The 16463-nt window shown below is 38.5% G+C and overlaps 1 protein-coding gene across 6 annotated transcripts in view; it reads left to right on the forward strand.

Moving 5' to 3' along the window:
• Positions 1-1018: 1018 nt before the first annotated feature.
• LOC119793402 (dnaJ homolog subfamily C member 13-like) overlaps positions 1019-16463 on the forward strand; it is a 50575-nt gene continuing 35130 nt past the window's right edge. For 4 of the 6 annotated variants that reach the window (XM_038300584.1, XM_038300582.1, XM_038300580.1 and 1 more), the window contains exons 1-3: positions 1019-1189; positions 3695-3775; positions 14095-14170. In XM_038300584.1, coding sequence (XP_038156512.1) covers positions 3708-3775; positions 14095-14170 — 144 coding nt within the window. In that variant the 5' untranslated portion in view covers positions 1019-1189; positions 3695-3707. Of the gene's footprint in view, positions 1190-3694; positions 3776-14094; positions 14171-16463 lie in introns of those variants that run through there. The other 2 variants (XM_038300581.1, XM_038300585.1) reach the window with 1 other exon arrangement.

Genomic DNA, 16463 nt, shown 5'->3' on the forward strand with positions numbered 1-16463 from the left:
TGTAGCCTATGTGGTCGTCCTCACGTTATCTGTCATTGACTTGGGCTACAGTTTAAAACTTTCAGAATCAGAATCAGGTTTATTGCCATTGTTAGTGAAGGAGTTCACAAACTAGGAATGTTTTGGGGTACAATCGTGCAACATGAAACATATAATATGGAATAGGTAAATAAAATTATAAAAATATCTAAAAACTGTGGGTATACGTCATGCAATAAAATAGACTAATGTATACACTTAAGATAAAAAATATGGATACAAAATATAAAAAGTAAAATAGCATCTTACAAGGAGACTAGTTTATCTGGTGACCAGTCGGCAAAATGCGTGTTTGGTGCTGCTGAATGAGACATTTTAATGCCCAACTAAATGATTCTGCTTGATCTGTATATTACCTGGCTAATGGGGCACGGGAGAAGCAGCCTGTCAGCGACCGTTCCTGCTATCTGAAAACTGCTATGATGCTGCGCATCTGGCATGCCCTGCGGGCGACCGAGCGAGTTCACGTGACAAAGGAAGAGAGAGAGGCTGGTCGGGTGTGCGCAAGTAGGTCGGTCATTTCGGGGCATTGTTTCAGTCGTTTTTAATGGCTCAGGTTTTCAAAAGATCATTTCAAAACCGACCTCAGTAAAATCTTAATAATATTAATAATAATAATAAAAAAAACGAGTTTCAAAAGGGCATTTTCTTTGATAGAGGGCAAACTTCCTAGTGCTTTAGCACCACCTAGTGTCTATGTGTGCACGCCCCTGGATACTGGCGTTATTTATACCTGATAACTTATTACAGCTAAATCTTTTAGCGCTCATCTTCAAACTTTCTAAAACCATTTAAGCAGTCTGTTTTGACAGCTTCGACAAAAACTGTTCCCAGATCGGCTTTAGTGGTATCCCTCCATTCAAACATTACAGGAAGAACCAAAGGAAACTGATCTAAGGTCAGCCTAACGCTTCCGCGAACGCCAATCAGCTGACAGCCGCATGACAGGGCAGGCCTCGCGCATGCGCAGACTAGCGACTTTTGGTCTCAGGAATATGGCAGCGTCCTGAGTTGTTGGGGGGGAACAGCGGAACTGAGAAGGTACCTGTCTGCAGCATCAGAGGGGGAAAACAGAGGAGCACTGGCCACGCTCAGAAGAGGGAGGGGGGCTGAGGGACTGCTACAATTAAGCCCCATTACCATTTAACAGGTAAACGCTACCGTTAGCACGTGAAACATCGCGTTTGCTTGGTTTAGCTTCAGCGCTTAGATCTATTTGATGAGCTAGTTAGCCGCTAACTTGTAGCTAACCCCATCGTAGCCTGCAAAAGCCTCTACCTCGTTTATACGACTGGAAAACAAACGCTTATTTAAATGTCTTTTGAGTGTCGTTATTGTCCACTTTAGATGAAGCGTAGTGTCAACATCAGAAAGCTAATGTGTTTGTTTTTAGTCGGGCAGTTTATCGTGGAGGCCTGCTGAAATAAGGCAAAAAAAAAAGCTAGCTTTATGAGAGACAGGTAAAGTTAAATCTGTCTGTCATGGACTTACGGACACAGGGGCTTAAACAAATGGCATTAAGACTGTTAACCAAACAAAATAATATTTTAATCTTGAGTTTCGCTTGTTAGTCGCTCATGAATTCCTCACTGAGCCCCAAAAATGAAGTTCCTGGCCTGTAAGTTCCTGTGTTGGAAGAAAGCTTGCTTCATCTAATATGGTGGGGGGTGTTGCAACCTTTCTTAAGAAGAAACTTAAAACAAATACACCATGCAGATTTGTTTTTAAAATGTTTAACTTCATTTATGCCATTCCAAATGTCCAGATCAAATGTCAAAAATCTAATTGAACATATCATCCTGGTGTCATGAGTTTAACATAGTATTAAATGGACATTAAAAGCAGTAAGTGTCAATAAACTGAGGTAATGGCACATGACAGACTGAACCTTGCCCTCACATTGATGCTAAAGTAGTTGTCCAATCTTTTTCTCTAAACTTGATCCCTGTCTACACAACCAAACAGTGGTATAAACACTATTTTAAAGCAAAATGAGATCTTAAAATTTGTGTGACACAAAATCTGTAGACCTTTGCTTAGCTTTTGCAAATCATGTCTACTGTCTCAGGTTTGTTGCAGCCATTCTGTTTGGTTATAAGTGTTGATTAATACAATAATTTCTTCCTTTGTGTTTAATGTGTTGTTTTGAAGGATCAAATATTAAGTATACTTTAACCCAGAGCTAGAGTTTTTAGGAGACTTGAGTTGTTTTCCAGCTGATGCACTATTAACACATTACCTGCATTTTGTGCTTTCATGGTATGCTTCAGAAGGTTTTAATGCACTTCAATCAAAAACTATATTTAACTGCTAACTAACCCTAACTGAAAACAAAAACATTTAAGTTTGATATGATCAGCAGCCATATTGGGTTTTTAGGCATTTCTTTTGGTGAGAAATCAATTTTTGTAGGAAGAATTTCCATTCAAGGGAGTTTTCTTATCTTCTTATTTTAAACTTAGAAATAAAATGCATAAGTATATTGCATTACTTTAACAAATTATGTTAAATCTGGTATCTACTGAGACGGTGCATGTCCTAAACATTTCAAAACAAATGCTCTACAGCATTTACAGTCTGATTTACAATCTTCCTGATGCAGTAGAGTTATTAGATGTAGATGTATTTGTTTTCCAGCTGTTGTCTTTCTTTTCATTCTATTTCTTTTTATGCAAATAGCCTGAGAATTACACTGAATGAATGGGAAGGGCAATCACATGATCCAGTCCCACCCCAGCAAATTTATGGCAGTCATATGCTGCTATAACTTTTCCAGGTTTAATGATAAAATCTCCTGTTGTGCATACTGTCCACCCCTTGCTTTGCATCTAATTATGTAGGCAGTTCTATGAACCCGCATTTGTATAAATCTCAATGTCGTTTCCATAACAAAGATAATACCTGAATGTTTTTTTTATTAGTTCAATTTCAGGAAATGAAACTCCAGTGATCCCATGAAGTCAATAATGCAACTTAATTTGCACACTGGAATGAGAAGGAAGGAAAAACTGTAGTTGGATATTTCCAGGATCCTGACTGAGTGCTGACACAGGTTCCCCTTGTCACAGTGCAGCTAACTGCAGCACATTACTGTACTCAGAGTAAAAAAGCAGCCATTTCCTCCTTTTGCTCAACTATATTCTGTGCTCTTAGAATGGTTAACCTTCCACATGTTCCAGCCTGCTCCAAGCTTTACTTAATAGGGTAGCTACTGGATGGTTCACAAAAAGTTAAACGTGTGGATTAACATCTTTCTATTTTAAAATGATTGAACATCGATCAATCTAGTTCACTGTTTTACAGTTAGTTAGAGCCCAACGTTGACAAACATAAGCAATCTGACTCAATGCTTTTGGTTTTTAACTGTAGAATCAGACGGCCATGATGGGACGGCTCCCTCTCTGTTCGTTAATAACTGTTTACAGTGTTTTTGTCTTTGATTTGAGACTCTCCCTCTGAACCAAAAAATGTTGGATGACCGTGTGAAGCGTGTGGCACAGTTTGTCGGAATGTTTCTGCTAAATAAGTTTGAGGCACTAATGACTTGTAAAGATTGCACTGTAGTGATTAGAAATGATTTACTGCACCCCAACAGACAAGGCTCCTATTAAAAACTGTTTGTTTTTGTTTTTTTTTACGACCCCTTTTGTTTTAGGTCTTGGGAAAAGATGAATATCCTGAAGGACAACAAAGATCTGGCCTGTTTCTACACCACCAAACACTCCTGGAGAGGAAAGTAAGTCTAAATATAAGAAGTGAATACTGAAAATGAACCAAAATCTCAGCTCTGACTTGTGCGGGTAGGGAGACTCCTGAAACCCTGACTCAGTGCTTCTATTGTTTATATGTTGTTTTCTTTTAGGATAAGAGTTTTCCAGAGCTCACTGTGCAGCCACATGTTTGATCTATTTTTTTACGTTTGGGTGATGCATATCAGATAGCAGTGCACAGACAGCAAAAGTCCTCTTTTACAAGACCCCAATCTATTAACATTAGGTCATTCTATTTAATGTAAATTATAAACACATACTGTTTCCCTAAAATTATACGTAGCTGGAATACTTTACTTTGTATGCTGTTAAAAAGTGTTTAAATCCCAGGTGGTAAACCATTGTTTACATTAGTGTTATGAAACAAGTAAAGTTGTATTTGCTCTATATCTGGGGAAAACAACCATTTCCTGTTCACAGGATATAGAACAGCATTTAGAACCTTCTAAATTTGGTTCATAGCTTTTAATATTTTCTGTCACCTCAAGCAATTTATTTTATACTTGATGGACCAACACAGAGCAGTGCATGGCTGTTAAGCTGAAGTAAAGGCACGCATGTTTTATTTTTTTGTAATGCAAACTTTATTGAATGTTGTTTTATAGAAAACACAGCAAATATGTCAATATGCCACACCGACCTTTCAAAATCTACTTTACAGTTAGCCACTTAATAAAAGCAGACCATGTATAATCATAGTGATGCATTTTACATAGGAGACTTTCTCATAAGAGGCCACTTTAATCATAGTTGTCAGCCATTCATAATAAGGAGGAGGCTTCTTTTTCTTCAAGTGTCTTAATATAATCTTTTTTGCTGCAGTCAGAGCCAGAATAAGCCATCTTTTGTCAAAAGGTGAGAAGTGTGATTCTGGGAGTTTTACAGTGGAGTCTAAAACTGCAAGATTGGCAGTGATATTAAACCTTTTTTCCAACATTTCAAAATGACTTCCATAATATTGTACCTCCAGTCTTGGAGAGCAGGGCAGATCCAGAGAAGATGTAGAATAGATGCTCTGTCTTTATTACACCTCCAGCAACTGTCCTTAGGAATCAGCTTTAATTTAGGAGTTGTTGAGGGGTTCTATGCCATCTATGAAGGATTTTTAATTGAATAAACTCGTTACTCATTTCTTTATTTATTGTGTTTACATTTTGTAAACATGAGTGCCAATCACCTTTAGAGATGTCCAGGGCCCAGTCTTCAGTCCTTTTTTTTTTTAACCTTTGACAACGGGTCACCCAATTAAATAAGCAACATTTTATATAAGTCCTAGGTAATACTTTTGCCCTTCGCCAGCTTAAAGATTTCTACAGAGCTGCCTGAAGGACATCTGTGAGGCCTTACCAGACATTTAGACAGCGATCTACGTAATTAGATAATCTCCAAAATTGGTTGCGAGGCAGCTTATACCTATCAAAAATCTCATCAAATCTCAGGTAGTTTTTGGTTTTGGCATCCAACAGACGGAAAACATAGCAAATTTCCATCTTATGCCACTGTGGCTAGGCATGCATGTTTAAAAGAAAAAAGGTTAATACAGATTTCAGTGCAGTTGCATCTGCAAATCATCTGGGCTTTGTCTCCTCCAGCGTTGCATATTTGAGATCTTTGCTTACTGTTCTGTGCTCAAGCTCGGTCAGATTCGATCAGATCAGTGGGTATTGATTTTAATTGATGACAGGAATTTTCAGTTGCATTTAAATCTGGACTTTGATCTATTTTATCAAATTACTATACTTTGTTATATTCCACTCTTCCTCCATTTGTGTATTTAGTAGTTTTCCACCTGGAAGGTGAGCCTCCATCCAAGGTTCCATTTTTAGCAGGTTTTCTTCCAAGATTGCCTATTTTTTTTTGCTCCATCCATCACCCTACCAGCCTAAAAAGGCATGACAGTTTTCTAATAAACTGCCACCTGTGGTCAACTCTCGTAATTGACACTTTTTTTTTATTTTTTACTTTTTTCACCTTAGAGGTCATCAGTGTTGGAGTTGAGCTGGATGCCAGCTGCTTCTGAGTGTCCACAGAATCCATCTTGAATATAACACTTTGATTGTTTGCTAGTCAGACCTATTTAACTTGGAGGAGTTGGATGTCACAGAAATCGTACTAGAACTTCCGACCCCAAGTAAATTCAGGGAAAATAGTCTAGAGGCTTATAGATGCATCAGCACTGAACTACTGAGGTGTCAGTCTGCTAATTAAACGATGCCTGAGTCATAAAGGATCAAATAAAAAGGCTACTGTAAAGATATTTTTTAAGTAAAAACATAAAAAGTTGTGTGCAGGCTTTCCTCTTTAAGGAAAGCCTGCACACAACACAGTGTTTTTACATGTAGTCCAAAAAGTTTGATTTTTGGTTTCTTCAGATAAAAGGATCCTCTTCCACATGTTTGGCCAGTTAACTAAAAACAAGGCTTTGGTCTTTCGTCTTTCCAATCTGACATTAAGCTGTTGTGATGACAAATTTTCCTACATGAGCCATGGATCTCTAAAGCTCCACTAGATACTATAGGTCGCTTCACAGTTTCTCGGATTGTTTTCTTTCCCCGCCCTGTTGGTCGAGGTGGACAGACTGGTTTGCAGTTGTTCAATAGTCCGTCCATTTCTGGATGATGGATTAATCGTAGCTCAGATGTTCAAAGTTGTGTAACTTAAGCTTCTCGTTGCTCTGTTCCTTAGTCGTCCTGATGCTTTTTGTTCTTTTATGTTCTCTTAAAAATGAATAAGATTTCACAGGAAACAAAATACCTTCCATCCATCTATTTTCCGTCACGATTATCCCATGCAGGGTCACAAGGGGTGCTGGTGCCTATCTCCAGCTGTCTACGGGCGAGAGGTGGGGTACACCCTGGATAGGTCACCAGTCCTTCACAGGGCAACACAAAAAGGAAAAGCAACCATCCACACACAGACTCACACCTAAGGAGAATTTAGAGAAGCCAGTTAACCTAACAGTCATGTTTTGGACTGTGGGAGGAAGCCGGAGTACCCGGAGAAAACCCAGCCATGCAGACCATTTAGAAAGACCCGGGCTGAGAATTGAACCTGAAACTTTCTTGCTGCAAAGCAGCAGTGCTACCCACTGCGCCACTGAGCAGCCCAACTAAATACCAACAAACACCAAATGTTTCATATTTTATCAAAAGGCCAGCCACCTCACCATTATGTGCTAATTGATTTAAAACATTCCCAATATATGACACGACTATATTTGCTAGTTTTGTTCTGCATTGCCCTGCATTGCTATAAGTGCCCTTTTTGGCTAAAGTGTAGCGGTGCATGTTAGCGTGTGATTTATTTGTCTGTTATGCACAGATTAAAAGCTTTACTCTTGAGTTTGACTTCAATAAGATGTGTGCAATGTGTTAAAACTTTTTGAAGATGGTAGATAACAGAGGCACTTTGTCCTTATAGAATGGACATTTTCAGCTAGATGATATTACTGATACCTGCTTTCTGAATGTTTTTGTCCCGTTAAGGCCTTTCATTGAGTAATATAAGCAGGGTCATAACTAGGGGTGTAAATAATAATCGTTTTGTATCGATGCATCGATCCAAAAGCCGACGATCCGATGCATCGACACGTCTGAAAGATAATCGATTCATGTTTTTTTTTCCTCCAGTCTATTTTTATCCATTTGCTCCTGGACGTAATTCTCCCTCCCGTGCTGCGGTGGCGCTAAACCTATTTTGCCCTCCTACCTCGCTTCCTGGTTATACTCTTACAGCAGTTTGTTGCAGCAAGCTTCACACAGACATTTTTAAATTATGCTCAGTATTGAAGCGTGGTCTGAGCTATACACTGTTGGTCTAGATACGGCCGAGGCGGTGAGGAACTGGGGACGAGTTTAGTCCGACGACGGAGGGACATGAGGGCCTAAAAGAGCGGAGATTCAGCTGGAAAAAGGGTCCCAGCGTTCTCGCGCACCTCGCTCTTCTAGCGGGTCAAACTTCACGAGTTGTTTTCGCAATTTCGGTCATAAAAACAAAACAAGCTGGCCTCCTGTCTGCGGCACTGTTTGCGGTCAGCTAGAATTTGGGAGAGGAGCAGCGGAGCGTCTCTCAAGGGGGCGGTGACGTCGACACTCTGAAGCCTTCTTCTTCTTCTTTTTTTTTAATGGCGGTGGGCAAACAACTTATAGGTGCATTACCGCCACCTTCCAGAATGGAGTATGGACCAGACAAACTATTATATTCTCCCTAAAATACCCGTTCTTCTTAGAAAATTAAAAATACTACCAAAAACTACATCCCCAGATTACCTTTGAAACAATTCCCTTATATCTAGTTTATTTTTATTCCTGTCTAACTCTCTACGCAACATCTCTCTTTCCTGAGTATATTTATTACATTCTAAAAAAATATGTTGGACAGTTTCTCTGGAGCCGAGGTATTGCATTGAACTCATTACACTGATATTGTGCAGTATTTTTTGATGGAACTTTTCTACTTCTGTTATTTGCTGTTGTTTCTAAAGAAAATGCATAATGCTATTACAGCTTTCATTGATTTATTTCAAACTTGAAACTTTGTTTAGCCTGTAAGGTGTAAAAAATAATAATAATAATAATAAAAAAAAAAAATTAACCGATTAATCGAATCGAATCGTGGTGTACTCTTGAGTATCGAAAATAATCGAATCGTTGGGTCAGGAAATCGATACTGAATCGAATCGCCATGATGGATGTGATTTACACCCCTAGTCATAACTAGGGCTGGGTATTTTCGCCAAAGTCCTGAATCGATTCGATTTTGATTCATACAGTTCTAAATCGATTAATTTCGATTCAATCTGTTTTTACAACAATGAAAGTTATTCAACTGTGTTTCCAAATACTCATGTATTTTATTTTTTCCTGTCACATTAAACACAAAGTTCAAACTTGTAAATCAGACAGTTTAAACATGAGATGTGAACAAAACTGTCTCATAAGTGCAAACTTGTTTGTGAAAAGTGAAAAAGTGAAGCCTCACTCGAGCAAGCAGACGTGACACAGCAGACATGCATTAGCTGCATTATCTTCAATGCACAAACCATATTTGCAGCATTGTCTGTAACAACTACAGGGTGTTTTCTGGTCAGTCCCCATTTGTTAATGTCTTCAGTCGATCTATTGGTGATATTTGCAGCTGTCTGGCTTGAAGTAATCTTGAGTGCATCTTTCTTGCTTATTTGAATGTGAATGTCACGCGGGTCTCTATAAATTGACATCGATTTTGCAAAAATGTAAAGGAATCAATTCAAAATCGATTAAATCTTTTTTTTTTTATCCAGCCCTAGTCATCACTCACTGATCCTGCTAAAATCTCTGACATATCCGACAGAATTCAGTGTTGACGTGTGATTTGGGACAAACACACTGATTCATCTAAACTGGTCTGTGTGTTCGGACCTGTCTCACCTAAAATGCAGCTAACCCAGCTTTGGTGAAATGCATACTGATTGGAATCTGATAGTATTGCTCTGTGAAGAGAAACAAAGTCAGCAAAGCCCCAGAGCAATATGGGAAAGTGGGCAAGTCTGAACAAGCCAGAGATGGGAAACGAAAATGAAACCAGATTTAATGCATCTGTAATACAGTTGGTTAGATTTAGCAAACATCGGTGGTTCCATTAAGTGGAGTAAAACTATGAATGCAGGCAGATATGCTGCAGCTTGGGTGGAGCAGACTTTTATGAATAGGTCACACAAAACACAGTGGATCTGTTTGTCACTTTCATTAGGTCAGAAATGAAATGGTTGGGATGTTTTCCTTTCATATGAATCCATTATGATCTCATTTTCTAACAGATTTTAGTTGAGGATTAAAAAGTTATTTTTGTTCCACTGAGGCCAGCTAATTAGAGCCAAGAAAAATATGGTGCTCTGAGGTTTTTTGTTTAGTTGATGACATTTTTTACATGCTTTCAAGCAGTTTGTCTCCATGAGTGATATAATTAAATTTGTAAACATTGCTGCATGTCTCTGAGACCTAATTATGAGCTCTTTATGCTCGTGATTGTGCTTTACTGAAGTCTTGTGACTATCTTGGAAGTTACTGGGTCATTATGTGTGTGTGTTCTGAATGGATAACTTTTCCTCTCCCTCTCTGAAAAAAATGGATTCTCCATCTGGGTTTAGAAGTTTAGCAAACATCTGTGTGTCCGTCTGTTCCTTTAAGCACTAGCTATCCATAAATCAGTTTGTGAAACACTCCTTGCTTCCTTTTTTTCCAATCTTCCATAAAATCACAATAAATGATAAATCATTAATATCTCAAACTTTATTTTGGGAGGATAAATAATTATGGAAATATTTTGGAAAATAAAACTTCGACTTAGAATGTCTATAATCCCTGTTTTTGGTTTTCTTTATATCATCTATTTTTGTTTTTATAGATTTATATTTCAGTCTGCTCTTATGTTCTCATTCTCTGCAGATTGTTGTTGCACTTCAGTTTTACTGAAAACACGTTCTCGTATTTGATATTTCAATTTTTTCCTGTGGATAGTGTTAAACTGTTCAGTTTTGCACAGTGTTTTAGTTTTGCGTTCAAACAGTAAAGCAGATTAGTCCTTGTTACTTGTGTTAAATAGGGAATCATTTGCTTTCAGATGGGAGGCGGCTATGAGGAGTTCACTACAGGAAACTGCTTAATGTGATTTATTATGGAACTTGGGAATGAAAGAAGAGCTTTAAAGTCATGTTAGGCCATGTCTCTTTGTGTTTCAGTGTTTTGTTAGTAAGAATAGGGCTGAAAATATTCAGAATTGATTAATCACTCCTGTATGTCTTAGTTAGGGCAATGTTAGGAATGCAGCCTCTGCTCTTCTGTGAATGTGAACAGCAACATGGTGCTGAATGAGGCTATCATGCATAGAAAGGGCAGTAATGATTGCTAGAGGGACTGAGGTAGGTCAGGTTTCTGCAGGTTGATTTTCCTGTCTTACAGTGGATGCAAATCTGAGTCACTGCACTTTTATAAATGATATAAGACACCAGCGTCACTTCCGTCTGATTGGTTGCAGCAATGCTGCGAATGAACTGAATAAATTCAAGCTGTGCTGTGATGTCTGAAGCAGGAATTTCTTTACTTTGATGTTTTTTGCTATAATTTGTGCTCTTATAAGTAAATAGATCAAACAAAAACAAACTATGCTTCTAGCTAATCTTCTTAAAGAAATTGAGTAGATTTGAATTTTGTCATTGTTCCAAAAATAGAAAGTCAGCCCACAGAGTATGAATAATTAACTAGCTTTGTGCTTACACTCGGTTCAGGCTAAACGGAGCCAAGGTCAAGACAAGAGAGGAGATGCAGGGTCTCAGACCTAATGCCCCTAAATCTCCAAACCAGATGCAACCCAACAAGGACAGGTGCAATTTAAGAATCTGATTGGTTTTCTGTCCATTAGCAGCTACACTATGAATCTGATGTCAGAACAGAAAAATGTAGATATTAACTTAACAATCAAGTCTGTTTTTTCTCTAATCAGCCAAAAAATCAGATCACACTAGAGTTATTGTTGGCTTGCACCGTTCTAATACAGTACAAATAGCAGCCTTCAATGTATTTACTCCAACATTTAAAACCAATTCATTTTTATGTTTTTAGTTTTGTTATGTTTTAATTAGAAGCAATTTTACTTTGAGACTGATTTGATACCACCATTTTGAGATTTGTTATATAATAAAAACACATATAGTGCAGAATATGATGTTCTTTTTTAGTTCACATGTCAATCAACTTCATTTTCACTGAATCAATGTCTCTCTTTTAAACGACTGGAAATGTTTACAAACAGCCAATTATTTACTCTCTGGCTTATAGCAAGGGAGGAGGTGATACTTTGGGAATGTATATGAATATGTCCTCCTCAAGAATCCACCTTTCGTATTCTATTTTCAGAGTTTTTTAAAGTGTTTAACAGAGACGTTAGCACCTCGACGTCGGAGTACACAGAGTGAAGCAGAAACACTTGGGCCTTGCGAAAAGACTACAACTAAGCGTAAACAGGCCCCATTTCCGTTTCCGGTGGCGGAGGGATATTGACTAATCCAACAGAACTCAATGGGATTTACAAAATGCTAAATAAAACACTACAGGAACGTTTTTTCTTCACGAAACTTTTTTTGGAACGTCATTGAACAGCGCTGACGACCCAGTGAGTAGCATATTTTAAAAAAAGAACGTTTAAGGTTGTTTTAAGGACATTATCGGACATGCACTATGGAAGCCATTCTGAAGCAGCCAGGGGGTGATTCTGCATGAGCCAAATAGCAGAGACAGGACCAATCATAAAAATTTTGGTGTCGATCATTCGATTTCATCCTGGACACTACAGAAAAGGGGCTAAAAGTGTTAAAAACCGGAATTTTTCTTTAATAATACATACATGTGACATCAGATGCTTCATCTGTGAGAATATAAAGTAAGAAATATTGAATACGAGTTACAAAGTTAAATCTGAACTTGTATGAATTTTTGATTTGTACTACAATTACGAATCAAAAATTTACAAGTACAGATGGAAAAAACCTTGATCAAGCTGTAACCTTCCTTACCAGTTGGTGGCAGTAGAACACCTGAGGGTTGTTTAGCCACTGTAATACTAAAAGAAGACAAAAATGGAACCATCTGTCAATCAAACGACTTCAAAACAGCATTTACTGACCTTTTTTTTTTCAAACCTTGATCACTATTTGTTCATTGTTATTTTTTTTAATTTATTTTTTTTTTAGATTTTGATCTGATACTCGAGGTGAATAATTAGAAATTTCTTTTTGACTAAACAAAATGTAACCATTTAAAGTTTGCTGGAGAGAGACATATTTACTGACGCATCTTTAATGAAAAGCCCATACATATAATGTTGGCTTCATTACTGCTCTAAATTGGTTGTTATGAAATTAGTTGATAATTAATTTGATATGGAATAAATAAATTTATCCTTATTCATAATCGTTACACCTAGAGCTGGGCAATGATTCAATATCAATATATTTTGCAATGGATAATTTATAAGTATCCATATAAAATATATTTGCTAAAATATTTGATAATTTCACTAAACTTTAATCCAGAACCACAGGGCATTCTTTGGGATGTATGCAGTGGAAAGGATCGAGCTAAGTGAGGTTGGAATTAGGGTCGGGCATTTATCTTATAGTTTTTCATGATAAATTTCTACACCTGAAAATTTTTTTGATTTAATTAGAATTGTTGATGATAACTGTAAATTTAATTTTTAATATTTTTTTTTCTTCTTTTGCTTTGGCATTGGCAGATTTAAAGAATATGATTAACTGTGTTTCCTTCAGGAGGTTTAGTAATATAAATTACACTTTTTATGCAGCTAATGTCCTGAAGAAGCTTATCTTTAGTTTATATATTTTTTCAAGAGTAGTGTTTGTGACTGTTGGGCTATGATTGCTATGGCATGCTTTCACAGTTTACCTAAGCTTGACTTAATGATTTAATGAAGAGTGTTTTGATCTTGCTTTGCTTCTTTTTTGATTTCTGCTTCTGTCTCGTTGAACCCCAGTCAGCCTCGGCAGATGGCCGCTTACACTGAGCCTGGTTCTGCTAAAGGTTTTCTCATGTTAAAAGGGAGTTTTCCTCTAGACTGTCGCTACATGCATGCTTGGTGTAAGGGATTGCTTTTGTGTCAACGACTCGATGCAGTCAGCTGGTTTTCCCTAGATAGAAAACGTTGACTCAGTTTGACTGTATGATCTGGTTGAATTGTCTCTGTAAAGTGCCTTGAGATGACGTGTTGTAAATTGGCGCTATATAAACAAACTGAATTTAAAATGAATTGAATTTGAATCATTAATTCTGTCATTATAAAGACAGGTATCACAAAATATTGTGATGTATTTTAAGGCCATATTCCTATATTTACATATTTATAAATATTTTAAAGGGTTAAAGGTTGTGTTAAACATAGTTAGGGTTATAATTATAATTCAGTTTTTTTTTCCTGCTCCTTATTATGAATAAACAAAACACTAATCAATATGTATGGATATCAACATATATAAGAGGCTTAAATAGTGATACAGTATTCTGCTCTATTGCCCAGCCCTAATACAACCACTCATTATAAATCATAACGGAATAAAACTTTCATCAGCATTGAGACTCTACGGGGAAGGCCATCACATTGGTAACTAAACATGATAACTAAAAGATGAATGGATTATCCATGTTTTCTGCTGAGGTTGAATAAAGGCCTGTGCTTCTGTAGGTGTTGCTTTTAAGTTCAGCTCTTTCTGACTCATCTCATTCTTGTGTTGCAGATACAAGAGAGTCTTTTCAGTGGGGACGCATGGCATTACCACGTACAACCCGACCACGCTAGAAGTAACAAATCAGGTCAGTACATACTAATCAGGTCCTACAGAAACCCTCAATCTTGCTGGAGCCTTCGTCTGAGCCCGTCGGCTCCATTTTAACTATTAAAAATCCATTTGGAGTGCATTAGTTGTGCAATGAAAGCTGCGGCCAGCCCCCAAACATGTTAAGGTTCTAGTATGCTGCAGCTCGCTGGTAAAGGTTTCAGTGCTGATCAGGTTAGAATATGAACTATATTTCATAATCAATACCTATAATGCAACTCCTTTCCTTGCCTCTCTTTCAAACAGAAGGCAGCATCATTTATAGTTTCAGGAAATTGATCTATGGAGTCCAATAAAAAGAAGTGATTTATAGATTATGAAACAATGCGTAAATATTGCTGCAGGTCATGATAGTTATTAGAGTTTTTGATCAGTCAATAATCCAGAGCATTGTGAGCAATGTTCCTTCTCTCTAAATACCCTCCTTTATTCCTAACGTGCTTAGAGAAAGCACATAAATGTAAGAAGTTATAAAAAAAAAAAAGCTGCGTTTGCTACCATATGCTGAGACATGTCTGGATTCACTCAGGCTGCAAAAGAGCGCAAAACTTTTAACAGATAACAAGAAGGCGAAGCAAAGGACAGCAAAATTGTTCCTGTTTGTTTGTTTGATGTTTATTCTGTCATTAAACACACCGTCTCTGGTAATATTAACAGCCCATTGGATCTCAGTACCGTATTTTCACGACCATAAGGCGCACCGGACTAAAAGGCGCACTCTCAGTTATGTGTCCCATTTCTGTATTTAACACACACATAAGGCGCACCGGACTATAGGGCGCGTTTTTTATATACAGGTACATGTCCTCTACTACCTTTAAATACCTCTACTGCGTATTTAAAAATACAGCGGGGGCAAAACTGAGTATGATTGTGCTTTATTCATGTATTTATTACAAAGTATTAATCAAACCTGGCAGCTGGCCGTGAGACAGACACATCGCAGATGACACAGCGCTGTGGTCACTCCTAAATTAACTTAAAATCCTGAAACCTGCCGACGGAATATGTTCGCTTTTATTGCCGGTATCCTGGTGCCTGCAGCTAAAATTATTTAGATGAAAAACACCTGCCAGCAGCCGCGGTGAGGCTGCTGTTGAAGGGATTTACTGTCGGTGCACCGCTGGTATGTGGGGGTCTGAGCGCCTCCGACAGAAATAGATAATCTGGATGAACTGACTGCAATTATTAAGTTTTCAGGTGGCCTTTCTCACTTAAAAACATATTAAAACTACTTTATTCCCACTGATCACAGCAAATATAGCTGCAAGATTTAGATTATTTAGATGAAAAAACACCTGCCAGCCACCGCGCTGAAGAGGAGGAGACGCGCCCAGAGGCTGCTGTTGAATTAAGTTTTCAGGGAGAAAAATACAGCGGGAGCAAAACTGAGTATGATTGTGCTTTATTCATGTATTTATTACAAAGTATTAATCAAACCCATCAAAGTCATCATCCTCTGTTTCTGAATTAAACAGCTGCGCTAAATCAGACATGCCAATTTCCCCTTCTGCGCTGTCAGAGTCACTTTCCGTGCAGCGCGGCTCCTCAGAAATAATGCCGGCTTTTGCGAAAGCTTGAACAACAGAGCCAGCAGACACGTTAGTCCATCTACAATCCATCCGCAAACGGTGGCCTAACTTGCCCGGCGCTGCCTTCCACTTATCCTGAAACTGTGGTCTCCGTCTGTCATCCATCGCTCCCACGCCGCTCGCAGCCTTACTTTGAACGGCCGCTTCACACCGATGTCGAGCGGTGGAAGTTCCTTTGTCAGACCTCCCGGGATAACGGCGAGCACAGCGTTCATTTGATTCACCTTTTTTTCACATCGGCTGTGAGATGGGCACGCAGCGATGGTGATGCGTGGAAAAAAACACCTAGTCTTCTCAGATACACCTGCCTCAGCCACACATCCACCCAGCCTTTTTCATTTAATATCATATGTCATCAGAGCGCTGTCTGTCTCGCTGTCAGCTCCCAGATCTGCTTCTCTGATTGGTTGATGCGGCGCGTCCAGCAGCAAAACTTCAATTTTTCCATCTCGAGCAGCAACAGCGCGGTGGCGGCGCTTCAGATGCTTAAACGCTCCCGACGTGCTGCACCAAAACGCGCTGCAGGACCTTTTGCTGCACCTATATGCGCGTCAACCATTGACTTTGCATGTAAACTCGCTGCTGCTGCTGCACCTGCTGGGTCCGGTTCACACCGATGTCGAGCGGTTGAACAACGAGCACAGCGTTAATTTGTTTCCCCATGTTTTTCACATCAGC

This window comes from Cyprinodon tularosa, unplaced genomic scaffold (genome assembly GCF_016077235.1).
Source record: "Cyprinodon tularosa strain WSP-4 unplaced genomic scaffold, ASM1607723v1 ctg451, whole genome shotgun sequence".
NCBI lineage: Eukaryota > Metazoa > Chordata > Actinopteri > Cyprinodontiformes > Cyprinodontidae > Cyprinodon > Cyprinodon tularosa.